General features: G+C 40.8%; 1 protein-coding gene and 1 long non-coding RNA gene across 2 annotated transcripts in view; one reads left to right on the forward strand and one right to left on the reverse strand.

Moving 5' to 3' along the window:
• eif3s10 (eukaryotic translation initiation factor 3, subunit 10 (theta)) overlaps positions 1-16,937 on the reverse strand; it is a 73,442-nt gene that overhangs the window by 23,392 nt on the left and 33,113 nt on the right. The window contains exons 13-15 of the mRNA XM_076285268.1: positions 15,727-15,831; positions 14,897-15,010; positions 14,601-14,723 (exon numbers count right to left, since the gene is read on the reverse strand). Coding sequence (XP_076141383.1) covers positions 14,601-14,723; positions 14,897-15,010; positions 15,727-15,831 — 342 coding nt within the window. The remainder of the gene's footprint in view (positions 1-14,600; positions 14,724-14,896; positions 15,011-15,726; positions 15,832-16,937) is intronic.
• On the forward strand, positions 1,753-2,752 carry LOC143124017 (uncharacterized). Its single transcript, XR_012986973.1, has 2 exons — positions 1,753-1,856; positions 2,639-2,752. It is a non-coding gene; the product is annotated as an uncharacterized LOC143124017 (long non-coding RNA).

Genomic DNA, 16,937 nt, shown 5'->3' on the forward strand with positions numbered 1-16,937 from the left:
CATTGGGCCTTCATTAAAATGAGTATTTGATATTAGTAGGCTACACATATCTTTGTTGCCTGGAATACAAGCATACACGTTAGCAACGCGCCCTCCCTAGGTTGCAACATTGTTGCGATTACACAGCAAAGGAGACGAGTCGGCCGTTACGTTGGTACTGAGGACTAGAAACGCCATGGATGCAGAGATGAACGTTAGTAGCCTACTACCAAAAGCAGCCCCCACTCCCATGGTCAATGTCTGGCCACATCTGCAACACTGTTCCGTCCCATGCGAAGGAAGGGAGACAACCGTATAATGAAAGGAATGTGTCAGCCTAAGCATAACAATATCAGCCTTCAAAATGTTGAGGTAAATCATCATTATTTTCTATCAGTGGTTCTCGTAGTGCTACTTAGCGAGCTAGTCCTAGCTGTAGCAGCTATTCGACTGAAACAAAGGCTATTTCTTGACATAAGTCAGGGTCTCCAAAAACGGTGCCCGCGGGCACCATGTAGCCTGCGGGATGCCTTCACGGCGCCCACAGCGCACTTTCTAAAAATAGCCAACAGGTGCCTGCAGATCACGCTCTAAAACATCCTCCATTGTGGATTTTTAAATAGATATTTAATTGTAGACCATACATCTGTAATATTGGCTAAATTAGCTTGCTCATCTGGTGTAGCCAATGCAAGCATATCTCTGCAAAGGTTCTGTTGCTATTCCGTGTCCGTACGGTTCGTGCATGATTGTTCAAGGACTGAAAAACAATTGCTTTAGGTCACGGGCCCTTTCTCCTCCGTAGCCTACTGGTGTATCAATAGCGTTTAAAATCTTGTGGCATGCATACCAATAGGACTGTCAGATCATGGAGAGATTTCAGATGTGCAATAAGGCGTCTTCATAAGTTAGTCTGGTGTTGGTGATTGCTATTGAATGTTAAAACCGAATTGTCAATGAAAGCAGAACTTAAACAACCTCTGAATTATGAATGGTGGGCATGCTATTTGTAATCTACATTATTAATTGCATTAAAGATGGCTTTTTTCGTTTAAAAAATTAGATCAGATACCTCATGGAAACTTTGAATTGAACTAACTGAACAAAAACGGTCAGTGTTGCATATTGATATTAATGTATTGAAGAAACAGACGAAAATACAGTTGCTTAATATATAAAGGCTCATAGGCCTACATAATATTGATAACTTAAATGTAAAAATCACATAGGTCTATTATTTAGGAGGATCACCCTCGCAAAAAAGGAGTGAGGGTCTGTTTGTTTCAAATGAGTAGCCCTATGATTTTGGATTCTTCAGGTAGCCCTCAATCCCAAAAAGGTTGGAGACCCTGGTATAACTAGTACACTGTAACAAGATTCCGTGATTTTCACAGCATCACTGCTGTTTTGGGGGAAAATGTGTACTGTATTTGTGAATACAGTATGTTGCTGTGGTTTCGCTATGAATTATGGTCAAAAATGGTCAAACTACAGTAATAAAAATTTGCTGCGAATCATAACACAGTAATAAATCTGACTCCTCCCTCACTTGTCAGCTTTTTGAAAATTTTGAAAAAACATGGCGGAAAATCAGTTGGGGTTTTCTGTTTTCTTTTTGCACATAAATACAAAGTTAAGCTCCCAGATAGCAAGGTGACATTGATATTATGTTGATTTTCCATCCAAATCATCATTTTGAAAAGATATTGAAAAGTCATGGATTTATGGTTTACTGGGAAATTTTGACGTGGTGATTGAAACATGCACCGCGCGACGACGTTTGAACTGTCCGGCGGGAGATCATTTTTGAGCAACAGTTCAGTCAGTCAGACCAACGGTGTTCAGCACTCTGACAAGTTCGCAGCTCCACCTTAATGGTAAGCAAGCATTTATTTATGTAACGTTAATGTTTCATTGTGAAAGTGTACTACATTAAATTCGGGCATGTGTACAGTCTATGTACGTTGTACTGTCTAACTTAGAACTCATCCATGCTTGTTGGATCAACTAAGTAAGTAGCAGCTAACGTTAGGCTAGCTATCATAGTTGCTGTTGCTGTGACGGTGGCATTAACGTTAATGTTTTATGTTACGTTAACGTTATGGCAGTCTCATTTATATTAGGCCTACCTTAGTTCTCAGTAAGTTACAGTTTATTATATTCATATCATTTATATAAAACATTCACTAGTAGTGCTAGGCCTAGTATGTTAACGTTACTGTCACAAATGTTAGGCTGAAGATGATGTGCTGCTGGTTAACGTTAACGTGGAGGTTTAGCTGACTTATGTAACGTTAACTCCCCGTAATCATGTACGGTTTTGTGAGTTTAATAGGCGAACTTTAGCAATATTGATATAAGTTAACTTTAAGTCACATCTGACTATCATTAACCGTTGTTCGGACGAACAGCGCGAATGGCTGTTGCTGCAAGCAAACTTCATCAATGAGCTCACCCAGCTGGCTAACGTTAAATATACCTTGCGAAACTGAGTTATGCTAACACCATCTTCAGCCTGGCATTTTGACAGTAAACTCAAAAAACATACAGTATATATATATAAATGATTATTCTAAAGTTTCACTTGTAAGTAGCCTTCAGTTTCAGTTGAACATTGTTATCTAACACTATTTATCTTTTCTTCTTCTATTTCTGCTAGGTGCTGCTTCACTCTGCTGACTGCAACCGTTGGTCTAACGTTAGGATGCAGCACACGAGAATTTCTAAACGGAAAAAAGTGAATAAATGTACTTGCTTTTCAAACTGATAACAAGTTGTCAATGGTTATTTATGCAAGTTTGTGTAGCCTAAACCATACCTAGGCCTAGCCAAATTTATCCTGGCTGTAGATAAAGCAGGATATGAATTTCCCAAAATTACTGTATATAATATTACAGCACTGGTATTACTACTGTACTTAGTTACAGTATGATCCATAAGTACTGTGATTAAAAATACGGTAGACAATTCAATGCTGTATACATTACAGCACTGGTAGTACTACTGTAGTTTGCATTTACAGTATCAGGCATAGGTACTGTGATTTCATATACAGTAGGTGTACTGTAGAGTGAAATACAGCAACTTGCTGGTTATTTGCTGCCAGCAAGTTGCTGTAAATTTTACGTTAAACTTTTTACAGTGTAGAATGTATGCTTCAGGAAGGGTTGACAACACAATGTAACTTGCTGATTATATGCAGCAATTATTGTATGGGATTTTGTAGATTGCTTAACCAAAATGTCTCTCTCTCTCTCTCTCTCTCTCTCTCTCTCTCTCTCTCTCTCTCTCTCTCTCTCTCTCTCTCTCTCTCTCTCTCTCTCTCTCTCTCTCTCTCTCTCTCTCTCTCTCTCTCTCTCTCTCTCTCTCTCTCTCTCTCTCTCTCTCTCTCTCTCTCTCTCTCTCTCTCTCTCTCTCTCTCTCTCTCTCTCTCTCTCTCTCTCATCAAAATACAGATGTGCTGTTTGAAGTTGCAGTGCTTGCTTCTAAAGGGAATGACAGGTGTCATTCTGATTGGTTTAAGCACCAGGGGCCTGACGTTTGATAACAAAACCACCCCGAGTGTGGACTGGACAAACCCCTAAATGTATTTTAGCTATCCGCAAGTGACCATGTGTTTTAGATCACCAAAATAGGGCCTGTTATGTCTTTTTCACTGATCCAAGCACATCAATACAAAAATGAAAAGTAACTTGTAATTTGAGTAGTTTCATAACAAAGTACTTTTTTACCTTTACTCGAGTAGGATTGTCCAATTGGAAAATTTACTTTTACTCAAGTAGATTTTGAAGAAAGTAAATGTACTTGTACTTGAGTATAGATTTTCAGTACTCTACCCACCACTGGTTAAATGTTTTCGCTATTTATTTACGTTATTTTTGATAGTTTTTGTGTTATTCTTAGTCCTTTTTACTGCTTCTAAGTCAGCTGAAACGTCATTGACGTTTGTCCATTGGGAGCTTGCTATGGCTAGCTTTTGCCCTAGCTGGGCATCGGACATCCTTCCATCCATCCGTGAGAGGTGCTGCACTTCACTGTCTGGTCGAGGGGATCTCTCGGGACAGCTAGACCTGGGCTACTCTGCGGGAGATCTGCCGTGGCCGCCGAGCTGTTGCTGACCTGCGAGCTGCCATGCCAACTGCAGACTAACTGGACCTCTGACATCCATCCATCCGTGAACGGTGCACTTCACTGTCTGGTCGAGGGGATCTCTCAAGACAGCTGGACCTAGGCTAGCTACTCTGCGAAAGATCTGCCGTGGCCGCCGAGCTGTTGCTGACCTGAGAGCTGCCATGCCAACTGCAGACTAACGTTAGCCTAGCGGTGAGGAGCTGCAGTCTCACGGAGTAACAGACGGTCGCTGTTAGAAGTCCACCGAGTTGCGGATCTACACAATCGCCCACTACTTCAGACTGTGCTTCCAGTGATCTCCAGACTGCAGTCTACAAGGCCTAACGTTAACGTGATCTCCAGACTGCCAGTGAATTCACCGGGTTGATCATTTGCTAACGTTAAAGAACTTTGTTGGCATATCGGTTGTGAAGACACTCTGTGCAGTTTTCACGGATCATTGCCCTTGGACATTTTCAGCTGGTTTGGAAATTGGACTAATTTTAACATCACCTTTCCCCTTTTTAAATATATTTTCTTTTTTTTTTTCCCACTTTTTATTTGTTTATTTGTTTTGTTGTCTGTCTTATAGGCTATGTCTTGGTGTCACGGGTACGCTGGCGACTACACTGCTCCGTCCAGCATTTTTTTAATTTGTTATTTTTTAAATGTATTCGTCATGTCTTGATGTCATGGGCAAGCTGGCAACTACGCCGCTCCATCCGGCATCGTTTGTCTTGTTATGTGTCTTGTTTGTTGGAGCGCTTTGAGTTGCAATATGTGCATGTTAAATGCGCTTTAAAAATAAAACTGACTTGACTTGACTAGTTTGGTTAAGGGTATTTGTTTATTGTGGTAATGTGGTGGCAACATGGGGTGTAAGCTAACTGGCTAATTTGTTTTGTGTTTGTGATGGGCTGTGCCTAGGTTGATTGGCCAGGGTTTTTATGGTTATGGTTCAGTCCGCATCAACGGGACGGACCAACCTAGCCAACCTAGACCATGCCTAGTTTGGTTAAGGGTATTTGTTTATTGTGGTAATGTGGTGGCAACATGGGGCGTAAGCTAACTGGCTTAGCTAACTGGCTAATTTGTGTTTGTGATGGGCTGTGCCTAGGTTGATGGTTGGTTGGCCAGGGTTTTTATGGCTATGGTTCAGTCCACATCAACGGGACGGACCGACCTAGCCAACCTTGACCATGCCTGGGCTGGTTAAGAGTATTTTGGGTATTGGGGAGTGTCTCCAGGACGCTGGTTTCACTGTTAAGCCTTCATGAGGTGTCGTGGGCCTAACTTAACGAAACATCAGTGAATGAGGGTGCCCACTTGATAACCCCAATGACATGCCGCATACTATACTGTGGGTTTGTGGGTAGTGTGCTTTTTAAAGTTAAAGTTAAACTTGAGCAGGGGCTTCTGAATGTGTTTTTACCTTGGATTTTGGCACAAGTGATTTTAACATCTAATCCTGTGTATTAATGTAATGGTGCTTTTAAAGCCAAGTTAAAATAACATATGCCATCAATGGCTTTTAAATGAAGTGTGGAATAAACCATATATATATATATATATATATATATATATATATATATATATATATATATATATATATATATATATATATATATATATATATATATATATATATATATATGTGTGTGTGTGTGTGTGTGTGTGCATATTATTTTAGTTTTATTTTCCTATTGTGCTTTTTTGTGTCTTTACATTTTGTCTTCTATTATCTATTTATACATATATTTATTTGAGCACTTTGGTCAACCACAGGTTGTTTTAAATTGTGCTATATAATAAACTTGACTATGACCATGACAATACATAATCATTGTTATAAAACTGCATTCAATGTTCAATTACTAACTGCTGAATGATGCAAATTAAGAGATTGCTGACTATGCAGAATTCTTAGCAGCTTAATTTTGAGACATGACCAGAGACATTGGTGATCTCCCTATATTTTCCAAAGAGATGCGCATGCACTCGTTTCTTTCTTTCAGTCGTCTAGGACAGTGGTTCCCACCTGGGGTCCGACTTTGACTGCTTTCAAGTTGTTAAAATTGTGTCCACATCCACTTATCTATCCGAGACAGCTAATAAAAACAAAAACCCATAACCCAAACCAAGAAGGGCTCGATGTCCACCAGGGCCCATATTCACAAAGCATTTTATCTAACCACTAGGAGTACTCCTAAATTGCACTAAAATAATTTAGCTAGGAGTATTCTCTTAAGTCATTCACAAAGCCTCTTAGACCTACTCTTAGTAAGGAAAAATGACAACTCCTAAACTAAAAGTTGTTACTCATGCACAAGCTTGATCGAAGCGACCACCTTGATTGGCTGATGATTATAACGCAGGAATGATGCCAAAAACCTCCCCTACGACTATGAGTGACAAGTGACCGGTCTTTGCTGGTGAGCATGTGTGCGCTACAAGTACCGTGAAGGATGGACGATTATTAATAAATAGCCTAAATTAATAAAGAGCAAATAGCCTAGTAGCATAATGAAATACACTGCGGATTGATGAGGTATCTTTGCAACATGTTTTACATAATCTGTATGAAGATACATAGCCCACATTTGTAAATAGGAGAAACAATTTAATTTGATTTACAATGAAACGTTATTTATTTTACATGTTGACAATGAATGGTTTTAGTCGTTATTGGTGGCGTTATTGCATCCCTTAGTTACAACGCACAATTATTCCCTCTTGATTGAGAGCTGTAGCCGCATTTCAAAACATTGCAACATGAAATGCCACAAAAAGCAGCAATAATTGTTTGTGAATAGGTCTTAGGGACTTATAGGCCGGGAGCCGCGTATACCCCTCAGGATGTTTTTTGCTATGTTTTTTTCACTATGATTTCCTGTTAGCCTATACCCTGGGCCATAACGAGTTCATAGGGACAACTCCCAACTCGGCCCCGTTTGGTCTCAGGGCCCAAAAAAACATCTTTTAAGGAAAATCTGCAGGCGAAATTATATAGCTGTAAATATTAAGGTACTGCAACTGCAAAAATGGTCCTAGAACCCTGTAAATTTACATGGATCACCCTGTCACATAGGGGAACCAACCTGAAAAATGTTTCAGGGCTTGGTGCTTTTCTTCTGTCAAATATCATCTTTAACATACCCAAAAAGCCCAAAGAATGCTTGTCCGCCTGACAAATTGTCCTCAAATTTGATCATTTTCAACTCTGTTATGATATGCATTAGTCCCTCAAATGTAAATAGAAAACTACCCAAGTTCATGAGCTTAAATTTAAGTCCAAGGTGACCTTTCTAGCTAGAGTACAACAGCTGCTATGTCCAAAGCTATTCACTGTAGCCTATCCGAAAATACTAGCCTCCTGGTCGGCATTTAGACACTTTCAGGCATTACCATTTCATATGGGATTATGAACATCAATTTCACATAAACCATATTTTTAAAGTGTTTGACCTTGACTTGAAAATGGCTATGAAGGAAAGTATGAAGTGAATAGCATCAAAAATAACTAATGTTACCACCTATTGGTGGACTGTGAACAGGATGCAACACATGGTACTATCACACAAAAGGAATGTATCAAATGAGAAATGTATGTAAGGAATGGTTTGTATTGTACAGCAGTAGTGTAGAATGTGAATAAGAACTTTCAATCATCATTTAATAATCATCATTATTACACGGCTCTTCACAAGGCAAGTATAACGCTCCATTGACTAGAATGGGATTTCCCAAAGTTCTAGCGGTCATTATTTCTTGGGAAATGACCTCTGAAAAAAAATAATGACCGCTGTCAATGGCAACGGAGTTTGTGCTTCTAATTCAGGTATTTCATATCCCTACGCAAGGACTGGAACTTCACTCAAAAGTGAAAGGTTGATCAGCTGTGTTCTAAAGAATGTTTGATTCAAGTTCAGCTTGTTGTTGCGAACTATTTCAGCAAATGCCACGATGAACGGTAACACATAGGCTAGGCTATGTAGGCTAAATTCATATTGTGGGGAGGTTATTATTTAGTTTTGGCAAGTAGCCGTGTAATAAGTGGGATAAAGTATAGAACGCCGGTCATTATTGGGAAAATAAGTCCCTTCAGGGCGGAAAAAGACCCCTCCGCTGCGCGTCGGGGTCCGGTTCGCCCTGTCGGGACTCATTTTCCCAATAATGACCGGCGTTCTATACATTATCCCTTACTTATCATCATCATCTTCCTCATCTTCATCCACATTTGTATGGATTTCATCAGTCATGTCATGTTCATCCGTGTCCTCCTCTGCCAAGACATCAATGAGAGCTTTTGGGATTACATCCCCCTCAAACCATAGTGGTTCAAGCTTCCCAGTATCTGTGTTTATGTGAAACCCATGGTCAAGTAGACTTGGGATCTCTGGGTAATGCTCATGGGCCCTCTTCCAGATGCACACTTGAAAGTTCGTACGTTTGATGTGCTGTTTGAGGACCCTCTTGCATGGTGGGAAAGTTGATAGGTCAATTGAGAGACCCTGAAGAACCTGAAGGTTTGACCCACACATCTTCTTTATTGGGGGCCAAGCAGCGAAGCTGCGAAGGCACCCATTGTGTTTCTATGATTTCTTATTATTATTTAACATCTTTCTTCCCGAATGGGAGTCTATGGCAGCCCATAGAACCGTCTGGTAAAAAGTTGTGAAATTTGGCACACCGATTGGGGACAGTCCCATGTTTAAGTTCACCAAGTTTCATGTCAGCAGCTTGAGCACTCTAGCGCCACCAACAGGCCAAAGTTAGACATGCGTTCACGCACGTAACTTTTGACCCGTATGCCCGATTGTCAAAAATGAGGTATCGTTGGAATCCTTGGACCAAGCCGAGTTCAACGCACCCTATGACGTCATTTTCCGCCATGATGGATTTTCCGCCATATTGGATTTTAGTGAAAGTGAAACTAATCTTTCACAGGTCACAAATTTTGTCCGATCGTCACCAAACTAGACACACATGATCTTCAGGCCATGCCTCATTAACGCATTGCTTTTTGTCTTCGGAACTAAAACCGTTCGCGCGTACCAGCCAATCAAAATTTGCGGCAAAGCCGCCAAACAGGAAGTGAGCTCATATCTCAGCAACCCATAAATCTATCATAACCAAACTTAGTACATGGACTCAGTACCCAATTAGGGGGACGCTCAAGAAATCTGGTGACCTTTGACCTCTAGGGGGCGCTGTAATTAAGAAACATGCCTTTTGGCCTGTAGCTGCTGTTGTAGTTAGAATTAAAATGCACTAGTGGTGTCTGGCAATACTGTTGGAGGTCCTTAGGTTGACCCAAGCCAACTTGTGATGTCATCATAATTGATTCGGCCGCCATATTGGATTTAATCAAAAACACGTACAAGTTTTCACAGGTCACAAATTTCAGTGGATCCTCACCAAAATTGATGGAGACCATCATCAGACCATAACCTATCAATATATTGCTTTCTGGAACAATTGACAAAAGCATTCGCCCGTAACAGCCAATCGAAATTGGTGGTGAAGCCGCCAAACAGGAAGTGAGTTCATATCTCAGCAACCCTTGCATGTATCAAAGCCAAACTTGGTGCATGGACTCAGGATCTGATCTGGGGGACACTCAAGAAATCTGGTGACCTTTGACCTCTAGGGGGCACTGTAATTTAGAAACATGCCTTTTGGCCTGTAGCTGCTGTTGTGCTTAGAATTAAAACACACTAGTGGTGTCTGGTAATACTGTTGGAGGTCCTTAGGCCAACCCAAGCCAACTTGTGATGTCATCGTGATTGATTCAGCCGCCATATTGGATTTAATCAAAAACACGTACAAGTTCTCGCAGGTCACAAATTTAAGTGGATCCTCACCAAAATTGATGGAGACCATCATCAGACCATAACCTATCAATATTTTGCTTTCTGGAACAATTGACAAAAGCATTCGCCCGTAACAGCCAATCAAAATTTGCGGCGAAGCCGCCAAACAGGAAGTGAGCTCATATCTCAGCAACCCTGCCATGTATCATAACCAAACTTACTACATAGATTCATGACCCCATTAGGAGGACGCACAAAACATTTGGTGACCTTTGACCTGTAGAGGTTGCTGCAATTTGCAATTTTGCATTTTGATCTGTAGTTGCTGATGTGTTTCATCGATCCTTTATTTTTTGATGTGAAAATGATGACAACATGTTCCATCCAGTTCATTCTAATGCGTGTGTGCAAGGGCGGGGAGGGGCAGGACGGGGTGGGATGGGCAGGGGTGATTAGATGGGGGGCTGGCTGGCGGAGGCGGTGGCAATTCTCAGCCCTGTTTCAGCCCTACAAAATCAGTTATGTTTTGATGTGACACTAGTTGAAAGTGTTGATCGCGGATGTCTGCTGAGTTCTATCTTGTCGCCGTGGCTACTCCAGCCTATTCTGCTTGGCCCCCTCATTGCTGCTTGCAGCTATATTTTTAATTTCTCTTGCTTCATCAACGCTTTTCACTCTGCGACTAAATCCATACAGGCGGCAGGTGAACTCCTCAACACCATTGAGGAGCTGTTCATCAAGATCCCATGAGTTTCCTACTTCTGCAAAGACTTGAATGAATTTTGATGTTTGATTCAGTATATTCATTGGTCGCACCTTTCCTTTGCCTTTGAATGCTGACGTGCAGTCAGCACCAGTGAAGGCATGTAGGGCCAGAAGAGCTGCAATGTGCTCCTGCGAATAATCTTCAGCCAGCAGGTTGATGTCAATTAGTCTATCTCCCATGTCAAAGATGATGTTGACAGTTGATGACTTGGCATAATACAGGAGAATGAAGAAAATGTCTGAGTCTTTTGCTCTGACTCTAACTGTCCTGTTGTGAGGCATTTTAGTCTGGATGTAGTGCATGTAAATAATCACCCTAACATCTGTTTCTTCATGTTTTGAGCAGATCTCCGGGAGAAGTTCCTTCGACACAACTCCAGCATTACATTCTACCCTGTAGGCTTGACCAGCCTCTATGAAAATGACAGGCCTTCGGAGGACATTTTCCATCATATCTTGGGACCTCCAGTGATCCAGTAGTAAATGAATGAGTGCCTTCTTGTTTTCATCGTTTGTGAGAAAGGCCTTCCAATCAGCGGGGCGATGAACATTCAGCCCATTCACAATAAAACGTTCACCACAGCCTCTGCGATCTCTCTCAGCAGATTTTGGTGAATGAAGACGGTTCACGTAAGTGTCTGTGCTGAATATTGTTTCAGCTGATGCAGGTAGACTTGTTATTGTTCTCTCTGATATTGCCTTCATTGTCTGGGGTACATCACGCATGTACAATGAGGAATTTCCATCCTGAATGAGAGCACATTGGCCTGGAGGAGGAAGCTGCACATTCTCAGCATCTTTGATCATGTGGTTCATGCCTTTTGCTTTGTTGTTTTTTGCAAAAAAGCCATCAATTGTTGAGCTGGAGTATGGTGTCAGGGTTAGGGGATAGGTCATAAGGTCAGCAGTGCTTATTTGTGCCTTCAGTTCTTGTGATTTGATGAAGATCTGAAAAAGGAACCCACTTGTAGCTTTGTATTGTAGCACTTTCTGGTTCGATGCCACAAGCGTCCTTTTTGGTGCAGTATCACAAGAACTAAAGGCACAAATAAGCAACATTCACAAGTCTACCTGCATCAGTTGAAACAATATTCAGCACAGACACTTACGTGAACCGTCTTCATTCACCAAAATCAGCTGAGAGAGATCGCAGAGGCTGTGGTGAACGTTTTATTGTGAATGGGCTGAATGTTCATCGCCCCGCTGATTGGAAGGCCTTTCTCACAAACGATGAAAACAAGAAGGCACTCATTCATTTACTACTGGATCACTGGAGGTCCCAAGATATGATGGAAAATGTCCTCCGAAGGCCTGTCATTTTCATAGAGGCTGGTCAAGCCTACAGGGTAGAATGTAATGCTGGAGTTGTGTCGAAGGAACTTCTCCCGGAGATCTGCTCAAAACATGAAGAAACAGATGTTAGGGTGATTATTTACATGCACTACATCCAGACTAAAATGCCTCACAACAGGACAGTTAGAGTCAGAGCAAAAGACTCAGACATTTTCTTCATTCTCCTGTATTATGCCAAGTCATCAACTGTCAACATCATCTTTGACATGGGAGATAGACTAATTGACATCAACCTGCTGGCTGAAGATTATTCGCAGGAGCACATTGCAGCTCTTCTGGCCCTACATGCCTTCACTGGTGCTGACTGCACGTCAGCATTCAAAGGCAAAGGAAAGGTGCGACCAATGAATATACTGAATCAAACATCAAAATTCATTCAAGTCTTTGCAGAAGTAGGAAACTCATGGGATCTTGATGAACAGCTCCTCAATGGTGTTGAGGAGTTCACCTGCCGCCTGTATGGATTTAGTCGCAGAGTGAAAAGCGTTGATGAAGCAAGAGAAATTAAAATAAAGAAGATGTGTGGGTCAAACCTTCAGGTTCGTCAGGGTCTCTCAATTGACCTATCAACTTTCCCACCATGCAAGAGGGTCCTCAAACAGCACATCAAACGTACGAACTTTCAAGTGTGCATCTGGAAGAGGGCCCATGAGCATTACCCAGAGATCCCAAGTCCACTTGACCATGGGTTTCACATAAACACAGATACTGGGAAGCTTGAACCACTATGGTTTGAGGGTGATGTAATCCCAAAAGCTCTCATTGATGTCTTGGCAGAGGAGGACACGGATGAACATGACATGACTGATGAAATCCATACAAATGTGGATGAAGATGAGGAAGATGATGATGATGATGATAATGATGATTATTAAATGATGATTGAAAGTTCTTATTCACATTCTACACTACTGCTGTACAATACAAACCATTCCTTACATACATTTCTCATTTGATACATTCCTTTTGTGTGATAGTACCATGTGTTGCATCCTGTTCACAGTCCACCAATAGGTGGTAACATTAGTTATTTTTGATGCTATTCACTTCATACTTTCATTCATAGCCATTTTCAAGTCAAGGTCAAACACTTTAAAAATATGGTTTATGTGAAATTGATGTTCATAATCCCATATGAAATGGTAATGCCTGAAAGTGTCTGAATGCCAACCAGGAGGCTAGTATTTTCGGATAGGCTACAGTGAATAGCTTTGGACATAGCAGCTGTTGTACACTAGCTAGAAAGGTCACCTTGGACTTAAATTGAAGCTCATGAACTTGGGTAGTTTTCTATTTACATTTGAGGGACTAATGCATATCATAACAGAGTTGAAAATGATCAAATTTGTGGACAATTTGTCAGGCGGACAAGCATTTTTTGGGCTTTTTGGGTAGGTTAAAGATGATATTTGACAGAAGAAAAGCACCAAGCCCTGAAACATTTTTCAGGTTGGTTCCCCTATGTGACAGGGTGATCCATGTAAATTTACAGGGTTCTAGGACCATTTTTGCAGTTGCAGTACCTTAATATTTACAGCTATATTATTTCGCCTGCAGATTTTCCTTAAAAGATGTTTTTTTGGGCCCTGAGACCAAACGGGGCCGAGTTGAGAGTTGTCCCTATGAACTCGTTATGGCCCAGGGTATAGGCTAACAGGAAATTATATGAAAAAAACATAGCAAAAAACATCCTGAGGGGTATACGTGGCTCCCGGCCTATTAGGAGTCCTCTTGACTGTCCCAGACTTAGGTGCTACTTTTAGGTCTAAAATGGTTTGTGAATTACTCTTAGTCAAATAAATTAGGAGTTCTTAATTTATGAGTGACACACCCATTATTTTTAGGAGTTGCCAGTTAGGAGATACTTTTAGCCTTAAAATTCTTTGTGAATACAGCCCCAAGACTTTAGATTGGCTGTCAATAGGGATCTCATCCCTGGTCAAAAATATGCAAGCCCATAGCCCTTAGTTTATCAAAAGAAAAGATCATAATAAAGAGTTAGCATGAATCTAATGAGTCAAAGTGTGTGAAAAATGTGAAATATAAAGTTTTTTTTTCTTTTATTTGAACTGAATTTGAGCATCCATAGTTAGATGTGAAGGGGGGCTCTTAGTAAAAAAGGTTGGGAATCACTGGTTTAGGAGAAGCATTTCAAAATTGGTGGTGTGTTACAATGCATGAAATCCCAATTACCTCACTTCCTGTTGGGTGTGGCTAATCCAGTGTGCATATGAAAGTTGTTCGTCTCGAGTTAAAGACACCTACCAATTTTTGTGTGTACGTGAAACTATATGCCAACCATGAGACTCCGTGACATAAGGGGGCGCTAGGGGGTCCTTGGGCCACGTGCAGGGCCTAGTCTTTGTCCGTAAGTGTAAGGAAGTGTTATATGACTCCTGTCAAATTTAATTTTTCACCCATGGGAACCACCTCAAAAAAGGCAGATGGAGACAAATTACCGTAATAATAACTCTAATAGAAACAATAGGGGTTTGCACCTCTGGTGCAGGCTTTAACCCTGCACCCCCTGTGCTCAGGCCATAACAAGATGGGGAGGGGGCTGAAATTCAGCCATTTTACCTCATAGATGAAACTTCGAGCAGCTGTGATCTTCGAAACAAAGTTCTCCTTGTCCTCCAGCATCCTAGACATCCTCTGCTTGTGCTCCAGGGCCTTTTCCCGCTCAATCTTCATGTTGCTGATCTGGAGGACACCAATCATTCAAAAAGGATTTACCATTACACGATTTTTATACCTGACCTTATGATCATTTTAAATATATCTGCTGGCTAAAGTTGCTCAGTAGCATGGCAACACTTTCTAAAAAAATGTGTTCTGTTGCCTTCATGCATCTTTCAAAATTGAAATGTTCTCACCCTCTCGTCCTCCTGTAGCTCCCAGAGTTCCATGTCTTTGACGCGCTGTTCCTCATAAGCCTTTTTGATGAGGGGAATCTCCTCCAACCTTTTAGCTCTCTCAAAATAGTCAATCTTTACCAAAAGAAAAATAAGATTTAAATAATAGATAAAAGATTAAATTAAATCAAACAAAAACAAGATGCCAGACAGAGCAGCGTGACTCGCCAGCGTACCAGTCACCTAGCAACATATATAACCTATATGGCTTGTCAAGATGCAGCATTAAGTGCCATTAACTTGAATGGGCCTTCAGAAGTCCAATCTATTTTTTGCTTTGCTTTGGATTCACATAGTCTCTTTGCTTATAGTAATGGAATTTCATTGAAAGTGAAAGTCAGCAAGCAATACACATTGCTATGGAACATCTGAAACTCATGTTTTACACACAAATAGACCTCGAAACAGTGACAAACATATTGTGTTTTCTCATTTAGGCAAGTGACCGTAAAAGCAGGATAATGTTTTGTTCGCTAGTCATTATCGGATAAAACGAGACCTTCATTTCTGACAATGACGTCGGGCAATACATTATCCCTTTTTCTCATAGTCATTCTCTTTAGTCAAACTCTTTAGTCATTCAGTCACTATATGCATAGCAATTACCACTCAAGCAAAATAGTCCTACTTCAGAGCATGTCTGACACACAAGCTAAATTTAAGGTTGTTCCTTATGTATCTATCCTGGGGTAATGTTTGATGAAGGATCAAATATTCTGAGAGTAGCTCATATTAAGCTCAACTTAATAGGCCATAATAAGTAACTGCAACAGTGACATGACCATTCTTACTTTTTTCTCTTGGTTTTTAAGACGCTCTTGAAGTTCCTTTTTCTCCTTCTCCAACTGTTCCACCTGTTTGGCCATAATGAAGTCTGGGTCTAGTTCCTCCAGATCCTGTGCAGAAAATGTTCACATGTAAACACTTGTGTACCATCATATCTTCAATTGTGTTTCAGAACTGGATTTCCTTTTCTTTCCTGAAAGATTCCAAGGTTCCAAGTACAGTAGTCTCCAGAGCTTTTGATCCAATTTGTTTAATTAAACGTTTTTTTACAACTGGATTACTGGGCTTTCAAATACCTTGCTTAAATGGGATGTAAAACACACACAAGCCGTCAGTAGGTCTTTTGATAGTTATCAGATTGTTTTTTATGAAGGCTAGAGCCGCACCAGGTCATGTGATTTCTTGCCTAAAAAATCAGTTAAAATGAGTCCACTGTAATGTAGCTGTTCATAAAAATGGTTCCCAACATTTTGTTCTAAAAAAATCTTTAAGCTGGTTCACCAGGCTGGAAAGAGCAGTTTGGTTGCTTTGAAACTATATGTTGATCGATTATCGGCGCCTACTCCATCTCCATTAAGTATGTTCCGCGGGCCAGTATTTTTCTTAGCCAATAATTGGTGGGCCAGAGTATAGACTGCTATTAAATGCACCTCCGATGGATGGTCTATTAGTCCATACACGCATCCAATCGGAGAATGGATAAAAAATAACTTGTGAAAAAAATAAACCATGTATGGGATGGGCCCATTGATGGTATACTTGAGGAATTCATTTCACTTGATGAACTCTAAATGTGGGCACTACTACACAAGGCCCTAGGCTACAATAATTTTGGCATTGATGCACGGAGCCTGACTTATTCTAATTACTTCTTTGGATAAAGTCTTACTTTTATTGTTAAATAGGCTATTTGGTTGACACATCTCATGACAATGTTACAATGTGTATTGTTTGTCTACAAGAAATATTAGCATGCAGAGTGAGTAGCGAACTACAGGAGTTAGCTGGGAGAAAAATAGCTGGGCCTATAAAAAGGAATGGAAAGAAAATTTTGCGTTCATCTTACCCGGTTTCATAAATGCAAAGCCCTTGTATCTGATATGCAACAACGCTGTCGCTGTTTGAAAAGAATACCATACCGCACTATGAAACGGAGTGGCACCTTCAAGGTGGCCTATCCGCTCCAAACAGAGGCACAAAAGCGCAATATTGAAGC

The sequence above is a fragment of the Alosa pseudoharengus genome, unplaced genomic scaffold (assembly GCF_046254945.1).
Source record: "Alosa pseudoharengus isolate Yale_2024_CS ecotype anadromous, Long Island Sound unplaced genomic scaffold, YU_APseudo_1.1 YU_APseudo_1.1_scf_15, whole genome shotgun sequence".
NCBI lineage: Eukaryota > Metazoa > Chordata > Actinopteri > Clupeiformes > Clupeidae > Alosa > Alosa pseudoharengus.